Source organism: Artemia sp. Qi Xiang Cuo, chromosome 7 (genome assembly GCF_049724085.1).
Source record: "Artemia sp. Qi Xiang Cuo chromosome 7, ASM4972408v1, whole genome shotgun sequence".
NCBI classification, from domain to species: Eukaryota; Metazoa; Arthropoda; class Branchiopoda; order Anostraca; family Artemiidae; genus Artemia; species Artemia sp. Qi Xiang Cuo.
In genome coordinates, this window is record NC_142800.1 from 45,069,278 (window position 1) to 45,089,719 (window position 20,442).

At 35.2% G+C, this 20,442-nt stretch overlaps 1 protein-coding gene across 2 annotated transcripts in view; it reads right to left on the reverse strand.

The window, feature by feature from the left end:
• Positions 1–4,482: 4,482 nt before the first annotated feature.
• Positions 4,483–20,442, reverse strand: part of LOC148950332 (regulator of G protein signaling 7-like) — a 245,472-nt gene continuing 229,512 nt past the window's right edge. For both annotated transcript variants that reach the window (XM_089092302.1, XM_089092303.1), the window contains one exon: positions 4,483–7,050. In XM_089092302.1, coding sequence (XP_088948428.1) covers positions 6,940–7,050 — 111 coding nt within the window. In that variant the 3' untranslated portion in view covers positions 4,483–6,939. The remainder of the gene's footprint in view (positions 7,051–20,442) is intronic.

The following is a 20,442-nucleotide window of genomic DNA, read 5'->3' on the forward strand; positions in this document are numbered from 1 at the left end:
AGACTAGCTATCTTTTCCATCTTCTTCCAGTATGGTTGCAGATGTTCTTTCGGCTATTAAAGACTGTCTTTTGCCTCAACCCACATGTTTTGTATTTATCTTTGGAACGTTGGATTGACTCCTAAAGAAAGCTGAAGGCCTTGAAATGCTGCAACGTATGGAAGGGGTAGGAGTTCCTAAAATGTGTTTTGCATCTTGAATATACGGTAAAACCTGGGCTTTCTTGAGTGTTTGCTTCTATCAAGGAACATTCTTGGTTCTTGGCCTACTCGTACCAGACCAAAGTTGAAATGATATCTATGTATTCGAGATACTTTTTTCTTCTGCTCCAAGCATGCTGTATGTAACCAGAAGTGTAATTGCATCATGTTTTTCCAAACCTACACTTCAAAAAACCCAATTTTGTTTTCCCATGCTTTGATTCTTACTGTACATTAGAGGCCACATTTAGCTATCTAGCAGCATTTCTATTTGATGGACAAACTCTTTCTCGGCTATTTCAGCTGCACATTTGCTTTTATTTAAGGGTTGTGCTGGTGTCTCAAGGGCAAAAAAGACCGGCGTTTTGAATCGTCTAAGCTAAGACGTGATTCAAATTTGCTCGCTTTTTATGAGATAAGTTTTCAATAGTCAAACTGTTGCTAAAGAGTGGTCCTTGCTGATAGACAACTGAAACTTTGAAAAACTGATTTTTAATAACAAAAAGCATTAGTCATTTTTAGTGATTCTTAATATTTAACATGGGGGAATATATCCCACTAAAAACGGGTCAGGGATTTTGATGTAATTTATACAATCAAATTCAACGTGTCCAAGAACATAAAATCGGAAGTTTGAAGTATTTTTCATGATACGCATGTCAGACGCTTGCGTCTTCATTTGTTTTCTTGGTTATTCATTTGTTCGAGATTTTTTTTCTTGGGGTGACCAAATCAAATTTCAAAGCTCTAGTAACGAAAGCTCTAGTAGCTCTAGTAGGAAAGCTCTAAGCTCTAGTAGCTCTAGTAGGAAATTCAAAGCTCTAGTAACGAAAGAGACTATGAAAGAGGGGAGTTCTAATTTCCGCTAAATTGTGCTGTGAAACAGAAATCTGACCCAACTTGGGTCAACATGCTATGATTGCTATCTAGTGGACATTCTTAGAGAACCAATCGAGTCAGAACTACCAAAAATATATATATGTATATATATGCCCAGCGGCTTCACCGCCTTGGCCTGGCACGGCTACACAGGTACTTTTCTACTTATATTTTTAGCATGCTTATCAATGGTCTGCGTTGCGCAGGTACCGATCTCCTGATTCGATGCCTTTTACCGGGAGTGCAGTGCGTGGTTGGGGACAAACCATCCAACGCTTCGTCTGTTTTCCCCCAGGTTTCTCCAGGTTCTCATTTAGAGCTAGGTCGACTCTGGCTGAGCTAACAGGGTCACACCATTGACCCCGGTTTAAACCAAATAACCAGCGACACCAGTCCTGGAGCCGCTGAGCTACACAGGTAGGCTTGTATATATTGATTAATCAAAAAAACTTTTTGCACAAAATAAGTTTTTCAAAAAACGTACAGAACTCCATTAAACCATAAATGAACAAAAATAGAATCAAATAATTTTACCAAGCATACAGCTACCACAAATCAGTATCAACAAATAAATGAAACCTAAAACAAACAGAAATTAAAATAAGTCAAACTCAAAACGAGCAGAAATTCATCCGAGTAGGGTTCTAAACCCTATGCTTTCTAAAAGGCAGAATATAATTTGTACTTTACTGAAAAAAAGTTCAAATGAATTTACTGAAAAAAATGTGCTTTGTCAGTTTAATATACATATGCTGATCTTTATTCCTTAAAATTTTAATTAATTTTTGATTTCTTAAAGTTATAAAAGTAAAAATATTTAAAACAATTTTTAAATTCCCTACACGCAACCAGAGTAACCAGTACTTGAGGTCACGAGTCTTTCCTGCACCGGGCACCCTACAGTCAACAAAATGCAAGCTCCTTTGGCGCAACTTAAGCGCCATTGGTTTGTTTCTTTTTTTTATTGTTTTTTGCTTAATATCTTAAATTTCATATTTTATAGATTATTCCAGATTTTGTCTTTACCCTTTTAATTAGTTTCTTCTCAATTTAACGTTGAAGACACCTAGTTCTATACAAGAGAAATATCCGTCGTTTAGTTCGTCATGTTTCCTTCTACAGGCCTTAGACCCGTTGTTTGTATCTTATTTTAATTAACCAAAATTAAACTGTTTCAACAAAATAAGTTTTTCAAGGAAAAGTAAAGAGCTCCATTAAACCAAAAATGAGAAAAAATAGAATCAAATAATCTACGAAGTGTAAAATTGCCACAAGTCAGCATCAATAAATAAAAGAAACCCAAAACGAACAGAAATTACAATAAATAATCGAGTCAAGCTCAAAACGAGCATAAATTAATATTAGGAAGAAAATACAAATGAATGTACCTTGTCAGATTGATATACATATGCTCATATTTATTCTTTAAAATCTTAGTAATCAGTAAAGTGCAAATTATGTTCTGGCCTTGAGAAGTCATAGGGGGTTTGAGCCCTAATCATGTTAATTTCTTTGACTCGGTTCTTTATTGTAATTTTCGCTCTTTTTGGTTTTCATTTATTTATTGATGCTGATTTGTGGCAGTTTTACGCTTGGTAGATTATTTGATTCTATTTTTGCTCATTTTTGGTTTAATAGAGTTCTTTACTTTCCCTTTAAAAACTCATTTTGTTGAAAAAGTTTTTTAATTAATTTCTGTTCGTTTTATATTGGCATAGTCTTTTTCAGGGAAACAAAATTGGAAAGCTGATTGCCCTCCAGTCACTTTTGACTCTTGAAAAGGGCACTAGAATTTTAATTTCCAACCAAATTAGCTCCTTTAAAATATCAACGATATTATTAGTTATGATAGAGCAGCGCTGCCTATGATATTGTTTATATGCTCTTTTAATACTGGCAAGCACATAGTTTTTTTGTTTAATTAAAACTTCCCCTAAATGTTCCCTACAAGTTTCAACTTATTGCCAACTTATTAGTGTCATTAGCTACAGTAACCGTAGAAGTAGTATAAAAAGTACACACATAGTGTCTTCTAGCTAGTGCAAAATCCGCCATAACTTACCCTGAAAGCTCTAACTTATAATGTAAGCCGTTATTGCGATATTGCTTTGTTACCCTTTTGACAATCTGCATGATCATAGTTAGTTTTCATTTAGTTCAACTTCTGCCTAGATATTCCTTGAAAGCTTCACCTTCATACCCTTAGCTTGTGTAGTAGCATTAGTAGCAGTATGTACATATCACCGTTGATTCTATTCAACATCCCCTTCAACACCCTATGTTCCAATCTAATACACATATCAATTCTTAAGATACGCTCTTTGAAAAACTAAAGGCACATAGTGGCTTTTGTTATTTCAAATTTTCCATCATTGTTCTCTCAAATTTTACCGTAGAAGACTTAGCCTTAATAGTACTAGTGTCACAGTAGCTAAATTAATTTTTAGAATTAAAATCTAGTAGAATTAAAAGCGTTGAAAAACAAGCAAACACTCGGGTAAAGTTCAACCAAAATCCATTTGTTAAAAACGTGTTTTATTTTATTTAATCAAAACAGAGAAATGTTATTTTCTGTCAAAGAAAGAATTGTCCTCTTATGTTAAATTCTAGGTGAAATAGCGATGTAGAACGAAAGAGACCATGTGTGCTTTGATTTTCAAAAGAGCGTATCTGCATTATCTCAGGACCAGCTTGAAGGATTGATTTTGAAATTATAGAAGGTGCTGGGGGAAAAGTGGAATGCTAATTTTGAGTTGGGGGAGAGGTTGAAGTAAATTAAAGAAACAATGTATCCAGGTTATCAAAATGGCTTATCTGTAACATCTCAGGAAAGACAGGTTTGGATTCTGCCGAAATTTTTGGAGTAACGTAATGTGGAGAAGGAGCAAGCAAGAGGCCTTCATATTTTGTGTTTTAGAGGGAGCAGATTTGTGGCAAAAAAAAAAAAAATGTACGTGTCCAATCTGCCTAAAAGTTTTCGAACTAAATGTCCAAGTAGAACTTTGAGTCTATTTACATGAAATACATACTCAGGGGAGAGAACTTGTGGCCCTACCCTCGAAATCTGGATGTATTTTTTGTTTCCATATTGTAATCATCTTATTTTGCCTCTTTTTGCCGTTTGATGAACTTGGCTCCCTCTTGCATTAGTTTTGCTACATTAACTAGGATTAAGTTTTTGTTTCGCTCTATATCTCTTGTTCGTATTCTTCTTTGTAAGTGTTACAGGTAGCAACTAGTTTTTATTTTTTGTTGTAAGGATCTATCAGGATATTCCTCCTTTAGAATTAAACCAAGTGGACCTAGAGGTGATTCTAGATACGCACAGATACGGTCTCGAGAACCTCTATATATACTTCACTGTAGATAAACCGATCCTATTAGTGTATACTTTAAGACGTAATTTAATAATCATCACTGTATCTCACCAACGATATACATACAAAGCAATACTTAGGGTAAGTAGTAAGGTAGAACAAATGGGAATGGTAACTACAAGAAGATAAACTTTAAAATCACTAAATATTGAAAAAAAGCAAAGGTTAGCATAGCTTTGCAGGGTAATTTATAATCTAGGTCTTTTAAACCCAAAACGCCTTTTGGACTACTTGCTAGGCTTTCATCTTCTATTTATGGCCTGTTTTTCTTACTCTCTGCTATTTTAATTCAGTTTATCTACATTTTATATATGTAAACCTATAGTAAAAATGAAGGATAAGGTCATCAATTTTACCAAAAGTATAAAATTGTTACTGATTAATATAACTTTCGTTGTTGCCGTGATAGCTATGAGGACACAATTTAGTCTAATATAGAGCATTATTCAAAGTAATTTATGCTCAAAATAAGAGTGGCCGTTGTTTATTTTTGATTTATATGCTTGTAAACGGTTGCTGCAAGTATTCATAGTAAAGTTACCAATTCCATTTGTTTCATGGTCGCGGCTTAAAGAGCACATTAGGAACGCAGCATAGGTATTTATATAATGGCTTCTGTGCAAAAAAATGGGTTAGACATTGTTCAAGAGTCAATCCAAAGAGAATGGGAAAGTGATAAGAGAGGAAGCTCGATTTATTCTCTTACATAAAAAAAGAAATTGTAGCTTCTACTGTTAACCTGCAAAGTCATAAGATTGACTGTGACACTCAGAACAAGACTATCTATTAGTTTTTTTTTTCACATTTGCTTTACATTAGACCGAAGATAGAAAAATTGCTTTTGCCAAAAGGGCCTTATAGCTTTTATTACGACGATTTTTCAAAACTAGAGTGTGATCTGCTTATTAACTTCAGCCGAAGTATATTATTGTATCAATGAAAGGTGGCTTAAGACAAAAACAAATGCCTATTTTAATACAGTCCTTTCTTTGATGCAAATAAACTTAGGTCAGTTGAAATTCAAATTCGGATAAGTTCAAATTAAGGTTGTTTTAAATATTTCAAGTTCTTCTGAAAGACACCGGACTGTTAGTGTCGCTTGTAGTTTTTAATTCCTATCTAACTCGTCTTAGAGCGATAAAGTTTCCTCTCTTATCTGTTTCTCAAACTCTTTGAGATATTCTCTGTCACTTAGCTCCAACATAGAAATTGATAAAGACCAACTATACTGGAATGATTCAAACATGTCCGACATCCCTACTTGCTTGTATTATTGCTCATCTGTGTTTACACGGCTCATTCACTTAGCACCAGAAATTAAAACTAAGATATTAATTATTTCAGACGTAAATGAAGCACTAGTCTCCTGGTAACAAAATTCGCTGTAAAAAGAGGGTTCATGGAACACAAATTAAGACAGATTAGATGGTGCACATTGTTTTAATAGTTTCTTGTGGACGTGCTAACAGTCACACAATATTTAAGCAATAAATGTGATGTTTGATAAATCTCCTTGATCTAATCCTTTCACTTTTCACAGCTGGTAGTAGGTGATATCAACAGTATCACAATCAGTCAAATCACAATCAGTCAGATATAATTAAAATAAATATTAACGATGTTTACATTACAATTTTTTTGTTTTGGCAATGAGCTTATCGTTTCACATGAGTCCGATAAACTTCATTCTCGTTGAGAGTCTAGGACTGAATTTCAACAAATATGTGCAGATGCAGTAATAACCTTGATTCAAAGATTGTAGAAGGTTGAATCATAGAATTGAGGTGTAGAAGTTAAAATTGAAGAATATTCGATTGTAGAATTGTTTAGAAGGTTGGAATCAGTTGCTATTAAAGAACTTTATTCGCAAGCTGGAAAGTAAGCCGGCTTTACTTTCCATTGTTTATTTCCATTATTCGTGACTAGCGAAAAGCTATCAGACCGTTAATTGCAAAAAGACAAGAAGTAGGCTAGGTTTGGAAAGCTAATACAGCCTGCTCGTGGAAACTGTTTCGGCTAGTGGCTTTTGGTACTAAATTCAAATTATTAAGTTAACCACCCTAATAAAACTCTCAATTTTGAATTTTACTTTGTTTCGTAGTCAATGAATAAGAAACGAATAGTATGTGTAAAAATCTTAAAATCATGAATGAGACATATTATTTACCCTGGTTTGTCGAAAGAAAGTTATTATGACAGTGGAAGCATGGTCAATTTTTAAATAATTTGCTTTTTAATTCGTAACTCGCGACTAACTGGTGCAATATTTATATCTGGTCTGGTAAGCCAGCTTCACGTTCTATTTGTCTTTCGCAACTGGCAGTTGTTTGCCGCTAAAACACGGCTTATAATGAATAATCCCCAAAGCTGAACCATGCCTGATAAGTTACCGAAACTAGTGAGCAAATTTAAAGATTTCATTGACTGACAGCTCTGATTTAACGCCCTTGAACGAACGCACAATGATAAGATATCAAAATAATTCAGTGATTTGAATCCGTGGTTGCTGGCTGGTCGATATTTCCTGCAAAGGGTGTCAGCATCGGTACAATGTTGAAATTGGAGAGACGAGACATGATAAACATTCTACCGGCCTAAAAGTAAAAAAAAATGAAAAATTACATGACATAATATATGAAACTATGACTATGGTAGTACTGAGTAAAAAAAAACGACACCAAGTCATTTCAATCCCTGTGTAGGATGCGCTAAAACCCTGTTACATGCATTTTGTAGGAATGCAATAAGCACTGGATTATCTCTTTGTACTTTCACTAATGTATTCCACAAAAATCTAAATTAATACCGAAAATTCATAAAAATCATTTGCCATCAGACATTAAATAATCTTTAGCATCTACGCTATCCTTGATTACTGGGTTGGACTTCTGTTTGATTGTTTCTTTCTTGAAAATGATAATCTAGCGCTGACTATTTTTTGACCACACACAGGAAGGTTGATTGGATTGTTGCGTGTAATTTTCTTTACAGTATCAACCACTGTGTTTTATTGCTGATTTAGGCTCTGGAAGTTCGTGACAGCTAACAAATTTAGAACCATAGGTTAAATTAACAAAATCCTAATGGGTAAAACAATTTTCTGTTGAATATTAGGTAGCTTGAAACGATTCGAAAATTTTCATGAGCGCTGTCAAAGGTTTGATTTCAGATAATATCATTAATTTTCTGGCCTGTGCTGTCAGTCTGGTCTTGAGCAAATCAACATTCAATCTTCTCCAAAATGGATAACATTAGTCAACCAATTAGAAATAATACAGTGAAATTTTGTCGGAAGACAAAATTTCAAAATCCTAAAGGGTAACAATTTTTTTGAATATTAAGTAGCTTGAAGCGATTCGAAAATTTTCATGAGGGTTCCTTGCATAACTATTACCAAATAAATGTGGTAAGTGCAGCCCGATTTGCTCACAACAGACTAATTATGAGGTAAAACAAAAAAGACACGTTTTTGTAAAACGTAATAATAAATTCCCCCTGCAGAGAAACATTCAGCCAAAGAAAAGAATAAAAGAGGGCAAGAAAAGAAAATGAAATTAACTGAGCGACAAACACTATCAAGCCTTTGTAAAGGATTACTATATACTAAGACAGAACCCTTATCGCTCTTGCTTCCTGTTTTACAGAGCTTCCAAAATGAAAGCTTTTTACCCAGTAAATTTCAGGCATCAAACCTGATTTTGTAAGGTGACTTGTCACCTGCTAGAGGATTATAAGGGTCTTTGGAACGAAAAGCAGGAACGTCTGTCAAACGGAGGGCAAGTGGGAAGTTTGGGCAATACGTCAGCTCTGAAGGAGACAATACTGCGTCTCCTGTTTGTGTTGACTCATGACCAGAACAATTCTACCTAAGGCAGAGATCGCTAAACTGTCGGTCGCTAGCTACTGGTGGCTCACAGGAAAATTTTTTGTGGCTCGCAGGGATTTTTTTTGACAAAGTGCTTGGAGTTCCTAGCATGATTCAAACCTATTTCAAACCTATGAATAACCAAAAAAAAAAGAACTAATGACCTGCACATCTGCAATTCAGTCAGTGTCTTTTCTATTTATTTAGGAGTGAGGCTGCTTTACTTAAATCGTCTTTTCTGCATACTGTAAACGAATACACTTTTAAGTCTTTATTGACCATTTCGTATTGTAAGATTACTATTTGCATTGTAACGGGACCACAATTGACAGCATAATTGAATTTGGTTGGCGGTTCTTCCTATGTTTGAGTAACGACTTTAATGTTGGTCCCTATGGATACTTTTAAAAAGCCATCTGACTCTGAAAGTATTTCTGCACAAAAGTAGGTGGGTTTGACAATCGATGGAGTTCCCAATATGGTAGGTGGCGAGAAAGGATTTATTGCCTTATGTCGTAAAGACAAATTTCCTAAATTTCTGTCTAACCCTTGCATACACCAGTAGTTTTTATTTGTTAAGTCTTCGAATATCAGCAATGCGATGAAAACAGTTGTTAAGCTCGTAAATAAAGTAAGGCCCTTCAGAGATATTTGTTCAGGACTCAGGACGGAAGATTTATAATGCCAGCATGGTGATGTATTGCTAAATACAGAAGTTTGTGTTAGCCGAGACTGGGTTTGCCACATTTCAAAGAATTGTTTCCTACTTTAGTGGAATTTTCGGAAGTGCGAGGGGAGTCATTCCATGAGCTAAAAGATCTAGCTTGGCTAGGAGATTCTTTTTTTTTTTTTTTTTTTTTTTTTTTTTTTTTTTTTTTTTTTATAGAGATAATCGAAAAGCTAAATACCCTTAATCTGCAGCTTCAAGGCAAATATAAAGATAGTTATGGGGGTATTTTAGATATGGCCTCATTACTAAAATGCTCGAGCTACGGGGAAAAAACCTTACCCAGGGTGAATACAAACACTTCACTTGTTTGAAGCAGAGCATTGACAACCAAGGACCTTCGCAACCTCCTTGTACCATCCAAGTTCATATTGTAATTCTTTCCGACATGAAAAATCAATTCAGTCAGCGCTTTCAAAGGCATTTTCATTGCAGCAGAGTTAGTCACATCTCCTTTTGTTGAGACTGACGCTGAAGAACTTTTTACTTGTCTTGCAATATTTTGATGAAGATAACGCTGCAATAGGACTGACTGACTTTCAAAGTAACCTTTCATTAAAAGCACTCACTTCGAGCAATGAACATATTGGCTGGTGTACGAGTGAAGGTAATGTTCAGCTCAACTTGTCTATGGGAGATTTTATTTTCTGGCGTGCAATTTGTTAAAAGCAGACACAGGAATCAGTTGAATGACGAAGATTTCCGTAACGGCAATCAAATGGCCGCTACAACGTATAAGCCTAACGTTAAAAAAATTGTTCATGACAAAAAAGGTTCCACTCACTACATTAAACTGTGTTTTTTTGGTCAAAATATTTCGTTAATTCGTTAAAATACTTAAGTGTTATAAACCGCTAAGTTATTTAAATACAAACAAGCATTATATAGCTACTTTGTCTGATAGCTCACACTAGGGTTTATGAAAAGCAAGGATGTTCTGTCGCTTATAAATTTGACGACTAAATTAAAGTATTTTCTCAGTAATTTATTCGAAGAAAGCGTTTCCCAACGAAAGTGAATTTATGCTGAATTTAAGGGTAAATTTGGAGATCATAGTAATGGACATACAAGCGTTTTTTGGTGTCGTAATTGTTTCTAAATCTAAAGGGCAGGTTGATTGGAGATCGTCGGAAATTATTTTCGGATCACTGGTAGGATATAAAAGAAATTATTGATGTGTCTAAGGAATACCCTGAAGTTTCACACTAAAATTCAGTTTGTGAAGATGCAAAGGATGTAAATTGTGTTTAAATAGTATAACTGGTATTTCATAGCTTTTGTTGCAGGTTCCTCAAATTTCGCAGAGACAAAAACCTTTTGATTAATACGCAATCAATTTTTCTATACCATTATTCTTTTATGTCTTTACATCTAATTCTTTTATACCTCTTCAATTAAGGTAGGATATATTCTTAATAACCGTGAACAAGATGGGTTACCAAATTTTTTCTTCTCGCTCGTCCTAAACAGGAGCGTAATCTTCTATGGGGCAGGAGGAGGGGCAAATAACCCTCCCAGACCTCGGTTCACCCCCAACCACAGTCCCCCCTGTTTCCAGACCCACAGTTTGGCACAGTTTGCAGACCCCAGTTTGACCCCCCCCCCCCCCAGCTGAAATTTAGTTTCTATCAAAATCATGTCAAAACTAAGATAAACCTGCATAATTCAAGCATCAACAGAAACAGATCATTTCTTTAGTATATTCTTACCTCTATAATACTATCAGTTGCCTTTATTTAGTACTATACTGCACCTGTATAGTACTTTTAAAGTACTAAATAGTACCTATATGGTACCAAACGGCTTATTTTTTTAGTTTTTACTGTCATTTTCACTTTATTTGGGAAAATTGGCTCCAACTTTGCCCCCCCCCCCCCCCCAGGATTTTGACGAAATTACGCCCCTGGTCCTAAGAGATTTATTCTTAACTTTGAAATATACTCGGGGACAAACACGCTACCAGATGAGCTTGAAGACATCGACGTTTCGGTCGGAGGACCGGGAGATGTTCCGATTAAAACAGGGTGTAAAGGTTTCTTCCACTTGTTCTTGAGTTGCCTTTATTTTGCTTATGGTGATATCACACCTTACAGTAATGGTGTCTGATTATAGGTCGAAGCATGGCGAATTCAAAGTTGAGAAGTAAAATAAGAAAGAAAGAACGAAAGACTCTCCACACCATGTTCATGATTCAAGGCTTACTAAAACTTATGCTTAGGAGCGTTCATATGGTAAGTTAGAGAATTAGGTAATTATGGCTTAAGAAGAAAAGCCCGTAATAGACAATTCAATGGCTCCGGCATTTTTTCCATCCTGCTTGTTAATAGATACATGGGTAAGCAACAAGAAGCCAGTGGTTGATAAAAGGTTTAAAAGAGATGGTTACTTATTAATTCCATGTGGTTATCAGCCGAGGATAGGACAATGAGGAGTGCAACCCGCTAGGAAAGGAAAGTATACTTCATCCAGACAACGGTTGGACCCACCTGCTGGAGTATCCCAACCTGGAAAACGCTGATCACTGCCGTTTTCCTGGTTGTTAGATATGCTGAACATTGATTGCAGGTTAATATTTTGCCTTGTTAATGGCCACAACTGCATAAAACAGTTTCATGTTTGAATTTCTGTGAAAATGCTGTTTTCATTCGAATGTTTTATCCGAAACGTGGATGAAGATTTGCTAGATGTTTTCCAGAGAAATTGATTAAGGATTGCTCTGGGTACCCGGTTGAATGACCGTATTTCAAACAATAGGCTATGCGGAAAATGTGGTTCAATACCGCTCTCTAGGGCTATAATGAAAGAAAGGTTGAGGTGGCTAGGACACGTTGTGCGGATGAAGTATGACAGATTGCCGAATATTGTTCTTTTCAGCCAACCGTCTAGGGCTAAATGGAAAGCAAGTCGCCCTCGTCTGGGGTGGGAGGACGTCATAAAGAAAGATTTAAAGGAAATGGGAACTTCGTGGACGGGTGTAAAAAGGGAGGTCTTGAATAGATTGGGGTGGAGGAGGAGCGTGCGTAGCTGTGTTGACCTCAGGCGGCTTGGTGCTGCAGGGAGTTGTTAGTAGTAGTAGTAGTATTGTATTAGCTTAGAAAGTTCTATTTTTAAAGTAAAAATGACAATTGGTTCTTCTAATACTATTTTTCTTCACTACCGTTGTCCGCCCGGTTAAATGTACGAGTATGTGGAGAGGGAGGAAACTAATTTTATTGTGTGTCAGTTTCTTAAGGGTCTGGGTATGAAGCCAGACTGTTAAAAATCACACTTCAATTTCAACTGTAACTATCCTGATATTCTAGAGGTTAGTCAAGTCGGTGCTAAAATATGATAAAGATCATTTTGTAAACTGGAATTTGCAAATACATGAACTTCTTAATGTTTTTTTCCTGCTTTTTCTTAAAACTGGATGAAGAATATTGAGAATACATAATCATTATCTATATTCTGTATCTGTTTCAATAAAGAGGCACCTAAAAGTTAAATCCAAAAGTAGATTGTTTGTACTTCACGATAGTATTTTTTTCTCACTCCATTATTTTTAAAATAAATTTTTGTAGTTTTGTTCGTTTGACAAGGCTAGAGGATGCTGCACAAAATAATAGTATATTTGTAAAAGAACAATTTTGCTTTAGCTGGCTGTGACAATTGTTAGGGCGGTAGGGCTTACAAAAATCCAAACTCTAAAAAAAAGAAATAATATTCTTGGTCACTTTTATTCTGACTTCTTATAAAATACATGCAATCTCTGAACAGCACGTCTGACTTTTTTTTTTTTTTTTGCACCAAAATTCTTAACTAAGTGATGATTATTAAAATATGTTTATTTTGTGCTTAAACTTTCCGAAGAATAGGGGAGGAAGTTATATCACAAGCCAAACTTCTTACTACGTTTTACTTTTAGCTATTACGAAACAAAAAAGGGTATCGTTGAAAATAATGTGCTGATATATTTTAATGCTTATACTAAAAGAAATGTATTTCTTCAACTGACTTTCTGGGGTAATTCCATGGTAAGATTTTCTGAGTTTGATTTTATATGGTATTTTCTGTACTGAGGTAGGTAATTGATCTACATCCCTACTACCATTCAGCAGAACATGTTATCATATAAGCAGCAGCATGATTAGGAGTCTACTAGAGAAAGGGAGAGGGGAACTTTTGAACAAAAAAAAAGACAACAAAATTGATAGAAAATATAAGAAATTAAATTACAAAGAAAAAAAAACTTGGGGATTCCATGAAAGAGGCCCTCATATGCGTCTAATACGAAGTTTAGTGAAAAATTTAGCGTTGGAGATACTTTTTTTTACTTAAGAAATTAATACAGTGAATTACTCCAGAGCTCTGGTGTAGTACCATGACCCCTCCTTCCTCCTTTCCTTATAGATTGAAAATTTGGACTTGTGCATACAAGTGTTCCTCGGTAAGAAACGCTACTGGATAAAACGTTAGCATTTATTTCAAGCCTGGTAAAAAAAAAGGATTTGGCCTACTCCTAGTATTCTGAAAACCTAAAATGTACAAAATCTGAACTAGTCACTGTGGGGCATTTGAATTTTGACCTAGTGTTATATATTCTAGCTTTATAATGAATGAGGATTTTATTAATCCCTGGATCTTTGTTCTAAATTTATGCAAAAGGACATTATTTAAAAGTAGAATTATTAAAGAAGTCATCGTAGTAGGGATACGCTTGGTTAATCGCATAATTGTATGATTATATTTGATTCCATGTTTCTCAATTAAATTGTAATCGAATCGGAATTGTCTGTTTTTTAAAATTAACCTCTCAAGTGTGCTAGACAAAAACACCTAACAGAAAGATTTGACTGAAAATCGTTGCTGTTACTTCTGTAGCTTGTTACTGATGAAGAAGTCATAGAAACTGATGACCTTGAAGGAACAATAAGGCTTAGTCTGTTTGGTCGTGTTTTGCACCTTAATATAAGGATTGCATTCGAAGACGCTGAAGGCATTACTTTAGTTGTGGCCAATGTCTTGTCAGCTTTATTGGAAGCAATCAGACAGCTTCCAATCCTCTACACGATCATGGTTTCATTCTAGCCACAATTGAAGACGCTAGTGACCGATCATTCCATTCTGAAACTCCCGTGTCATTATTCAGAAAGTACTTCAAAAGATCGGATATAACCAAATCCAAACAGTTCCTGGTACATGGGTTAGTGTCATTGCCTGAGTGCACTGAAGAACTTGCAGTTAGAGTTCAATCCGAAAGAGGTGTCACATTCTCTATACTTACACCATCAATTATAGACTTGATGTAATTGCTTGAACTATTTTAGAGAGCTGTCCACGCAACTGGTTTGTTCTAAATCAAGCCAATCCACATAGGGTGGCTATGACCAGAAGAACTTCAGGTTAAACTAGCGAAAAGATCTTGATCCCTGCAACAATACTTAATCCTTGTTTCCAGCCCGGATACTACAATGTAGTTGCAACCATTCCCTTTTACAAGCTGCTTTTCAATCAGTGACAGTAACACCCAGAAATAGGAATGATATGGCTCCTGAAAATGACTGTCTGCCCTGGCCATGAAAGTGTCCTCAGTTTGTATGTTTCAAAATAAACCTATCCGTCTACTGAGAAGCAAAAACAGGGAAAACTGGGACGGTATCTTTTGGAAGAGGTTGCCAGTGTTGAAGGAAAAATTATTATTCTACAGGGGACACGATTAACAATAATTAAAAACTTTTAAAATCTTGTGTTTATGAAGTACCTTTTGACATATTTGCCATAATTTTTATGGCAATAAAGAAAAAGTACAGCATTTATACCTACCAAAGACCGGGGGGGGGGGGGGGTAGATTTTTAATCTCAGAACCATCAACGTTATGTAACCTTCGAAGTAAATTGGAGTCCTTAGTTGTACTACCCTAGACTTTTAGACTTATAGAATCCTCCAGACTTTTCTGCCAATGAAAAAACCTAAGAAACTAAGGGAGATGAAATCCAGACAGAGAGAAATCATGAATGAAAAGTGTTGGGTCGTCATGACAAAGCTTGTTGGGTTGTCATGGATGTTATGACAAATCTGTGCGAATGGACAAATCTATGTTTACGTATTAATTTCCCCTTGTCTTATGTTTAAAATTTATTCTTTATTTTTAGTTAAAACCTTTTTAATATAAGTAGTTTAAAGCATAAAAGATACTTCCTTCAAGAAATGTATTGAAAAAACTGAGACAACTTACAAAGGTATTGGGTTGTTGTGTTGATAGGAAGTCTTAAATACAGATGTTACTTCCACTTGGACTGAAACTTCTTGGTATGATTACTGCACAACTGATTAATTACTTGGCAGCTAGAACTGTTGAGGTGAGCAAATTTAAAGGTCCAGAAATTTTAAATACGAATTTCGAAATTACCTCATTCTGAGAATTATCCCAGAAATGTGTACTAGCAATGAATGTTATCTCTTGATATTGTTTTTCCCCGAGATAAAAAAGATCTCTTTGATTTGTTTAGTTATAACTCCCAAAAATTCCTTATTTTTATTACTAAGTAACAGTCCTACTTAAAATTGTCTAGGTTTAATTTAAAGTCAAATTTTAAACCAGAAATGACACTATGGTGATAAACTGCTGCCATCTTTAGCCAAAAAAGGAAAAAAGTTCTTTCCCAGGGGATTAACACACAGGTTTCCAAGGGAGTATTGATTTGTTTCCTTAAACTCGCTTGGTTTTTCCCAAAATATCTTATCATTTTGTCTTTGTCGCAAAAGTTGGAAAAACATAACAATTAATCTTTAATTTGCACCTCAAAGACTGCCTGTGACGTTACAATAGAAAATAAAATGGCTCTCAGTATGGGTACGGTTTTTTCCAAATTACTTTGAAACAAAAACTCAAAATTTTTCTTTTTTCGTTTTCTTTTTTCTTTTTATTGTTTAGTTCATCTAAAAGAAGATGTCAATTGTTCATTTGATTTTGAAATATTCCAATTTGTTTTTACAATTCTCTCACTGGAAGGCTAAGTTTAAACGACTTTTATGCTTATAGTTATTAGGACGCCATTTTGCCAAATTGATGAAATGCAAGGCATTCATTCTGATATGATTGCTTTTCATTATATTGTAAGTAGATGTTTGCAGGGCGTTTCCGGACTTTATAGTAGCCAGGGAGGTTCTTTGCCCTTTTGGAACTCTTCCTTAATTACGGTGCCGCATGTTGTTCCTTCTTCGCTATTATTTAACAATGTTTCGTATGTTTGAATCGATTCTAATGTTATATATACAGTATTACACTGCTCAGCAATAGTATTAAAATAATCTCACTACTATGACTTATAGTTAGCACGAATCCAAACTCTCTTGAGTTTTGTTTACTGAATAAAATTGTTTCGAATTCTTATAATAATATAGCAGTATCGCATGTGGATATAGAAGTTTTCCAAAATCTGTAACACCTTGTTGGGAATCAGTAAAAGCATGATGGAAGCTAAGAAATAATTAGGTACTATGCTAAGTGATGGAAAGCGAATGAAAATTGTTTTTGGTTCCTGATTAGACGGAAACATATAGTTTACAGAATTATTGCATTATTGATGTAGAAGTTTAGCAAGATTTGGAAATTTTTTGTTGTAAGTCAGAAAAAGCGCAAAAAATATATGCAGTAATTAGGCATTTACTATATGAAACAACTTTTAGCATACGACCGTAAGTAAATAGTAATCCAACAGTAAAAGAAACTGAAAAAACCGGAAGTTTGAAAACCATACAAATCTGAATTTTATTGTGTATACAAATATGTGGGTTCAGTTTGAAATTACACATTAAAACATTATTAAAATTTATGTAACTGCAGAAAAAAGTGGGGAAGGGGGTGAGGAACCACCCCCAACAATGATCCAATTTTCGTGTAAATTCAAACCATGAGGTTCTGGTTGCCCAGGAGCTCTGTGACAGAAACTCCAAAAATTAAAATAGGAAATATATAATTTTTTGCGGATGCATTTTTTTTTGTGTCACCCTAGGTAACCTGATCGGTCCATTGGTCGTAGAATTTTTGAAAAAGGCTCATTTGAATAGAAATTCTAATACCCTTGTTAAAGACCGAAAACAATCAAAGGACAGCTAGGCTGCTTCCGGCACAATGCTTGTTCCCTTTTGCTCCTTGCAGGCAAGCGTGGCTTAACGTCAAAATTTTGGGAAAATGTAAAATAAATACATATCTAACGGTAAATCGAATTGTTCAACCCTCTTGGGCAAGGGTTCAAATTTATGAATAATTGTTCATCAGCGAAAGTGCTGTAACATAGCCTATGTAAAGTGCAAGTGTCTCACATGTATTATGTTTTTCCCGACAATTTGTCCACGATATCAGATCAAAATTTTTAGACAGCCAGTTTTTCAAAATTGTCGACAGGCCCCATATATATGGCTCTGGGAATGACTTGACCCCCAGCAGCTAGGATAGAAACGTAAATGACATATATTGCTAAATGTTTAAGTATAGCTTTTACAGTTGAAAGGGGTATCTTGTATGTCAGTTTGCTTGAAATCTTCAAGGACCGTCTCTTGGGCTAGGATGAACACATATTTTCTTGAGAGGGGGAGAATGTAAAGAGTTTCAGATAAGGCCCAAAAACATGTCTTGTGCATTGGGTATTTTGATTTGTTTGACATCTTTCTCAACGTTTCTTGAAAATTTTACGTTGATACCCCAAGGTTCGGAGACCCAGGATCAAACATACCAGGGCCGTATCCAGGATTTTTGTTCAGGGGGGGTTTTACTAATTTTGACTTTTTTGGGGGGGTTTTACTAATTTTTTACTTAGTTTTCGACTAATTTTACTGATTTTTACCTAGGTTTTACTAATTTTCCACTTATTTTCGAGTCGGTCAAAAATTTCGGGGGGGGGGGGGGTCAAACCGGGTAACCCACCCCCCCTAGATACGGCCTTGAAACATACCCCCCTTTTCCAATAACAAATCTTACATTTAAGCAAAGGACAACTTCCGTAGCTTACTGCCCTTGCCCCGGGGGATATTCGGGCTTATGTCAGCCCAGGAGCTATATTTATTTTGCCTTTGGACTATTTTGAACAAAATAATTATCAAAAATTTGTGACTTGATATCTTTAGGAGAAACAGTGCGTGAGAGTGGGATGTTCACCCTCTGAGTACTTTGGACTCTTACAAATGGCACTAGAACTTCCAATTTGTAATCAAATGAGCCCCCTCCGAAGTTTATAAGACCATACGTTCCATGTGAAGTTGATCTGAGGAAATAGAAACACATAATACGTCGAAAACCTATGGCCCTTTACTAAAGGCAGCGCTAGAACGTTACCTCTGATTCACGTTCGTACTATACGTCTAGCAAGAAGAGGCAAGGTGGTAAAAAGGGTAGCGGGAGGTAAAACAGTTGGCTACTGTGCAGTTACATTAATGGCTGACCAAGAAGTCGGTTAACGCACGTCATTAAATCCATTGCGTTAGAAAAGTAAACATATATATAAGAAACCTGCACTGCTTATTTTTCTCGTAAGTCTTATCAATTAGCCCCAAAATCACAAATATTCAATTTGTATAATTTTTATGGTTACCTGTATTCGGTCAATTAAAGAAAGATTTACTACATTGTTTTCAGTTTTCATCTTAATGACTAAAATGTTGGATTACAACGGAAATTTTTGTGATAATTTAAATTGTAATTCAAAATGTTCGATCAGCTTTAGATTTGGGCAATAGCTTTAAAGTCATTTTTAGTTTAGAACTTGGGTGGATGGAGAGCTTTTTATTCATATGGATTGAAAGTCTGCATAATTGTGTTGTGGAGCAATCCTACTCCTTTCGCAGCTATTTTTTTTTTGGATCAGTCGTGTAGCCCCGAAGCGGTAAAAGATGCAAACTCAAATTTTTTCCTGGTTACGGGAGTCTTGAAACGGGATGGAAAAGTTCCAGGGAGGTTTACAAGATTTGCTGTAGTTTTCCAATTTTTTTCCCTCATGTTTTACATGGTTTCAAAACAGAGCTGCCTTAGTGATGAAAATCAGCTTCTAAAGAACAATTCTGTGTCGTGTTCGTGCATAACATTAAATTATCTTTCTGAGAACCCGAGAGAAAAATTCTGTATCTCTTCTAGATTTCATGGAAATAATTCTGGAAAAGTCGATCTCGAATACCAGTCAAAATTTGATTTTTTGGGTTGTTTCCTGAAATTTCTGATTTTATGTCTCTTCTATTTTAATCAAGTAATATTGTATGCTATGAAAAGCATACAAGATGACATGGAATTCCTTATGTACGGAATTGCTTCTTCCACTTGGAAATAGTTTCCAAAGTTGTAATGATGCATCAAAATTTTTGATATCCTAGAGGTAATTTTTGTTATAGAAAAGGAAGATTTTTTTTTTCCGACGTGGATAGACAGGTCCTGATCTTTCAAGAACATTAGCTGACATTATTTCTCAAAAAATAAAAATCCTTGTTTAGTTTTTCCTATTTTGAAGCTTTGATTTTGTGAATTCCTTTCATTTTGTCTAAGTATAATGTCCTAACCTGGAAGCTAAACTTTATGGAAATCAAAAAGCTTTGAGTACTGTTAGAACTTAATATTATCTTATCGAAAAACCGAGCGGAATTTCCACCTCTCTCACAATTTTTGGGAAACAATATCGTAAATCGTGATTTCAAAACGCAGAAGTTTTCGATTTTTGTTTTAATTTTATAATTTTCCATTTTTATGTTAATTATATTTTAGACGTTTAATACCATGAAAGTAAGCAAGAATAATATATCAAAAAATGAACACACTCTTAATACAGGAATTAAAAAAAAAAAAAAGCCGAAAATACAGTTTAGCGATTACTTTATACATACAGAACTCGTTTCGAAAGTTTTCTAATGCAATATTTTACCTTCCAAATAAAAGCTTAAAATAATCTCAAAATATATGCAAACATGATCCGGAAGCATACACATTTCTTACCAATAAGATAAAATTGGATGTGTTGCTCCACAAATATTACCCATGGGTCAGAATCAATGCAGCACTCCACGGAGCCTTGCCATTGGACAAGGCCGTATCCAGGCGTAGGAGGGCTATAGGGTATGAACCCCCCTGAAATGTTTGTCTGACTCGTAAAAACGTAACCAAAATGGACATAAACAAAATTTCTATGCGTTTTTTGAGTGTTTTTTTGTGTACCCCCCCCCAAAAAAAAAGAATTGTTTGAGTAAAACCCCCACCGAAAAAAAAATCCTGGGTATGGCCTTGCCATCGGAGGTTCAGTTTTTGCTCTTTCATAAGCTGAAACTAATCCTATTGACACCCTTGAATATACATCCTGTTCCACTATTCTAATGATCATATTTTGTTATGTTTTATTTTATTGGGAGCGTCTGTTTGTTTATGTAAATGCAAGTCA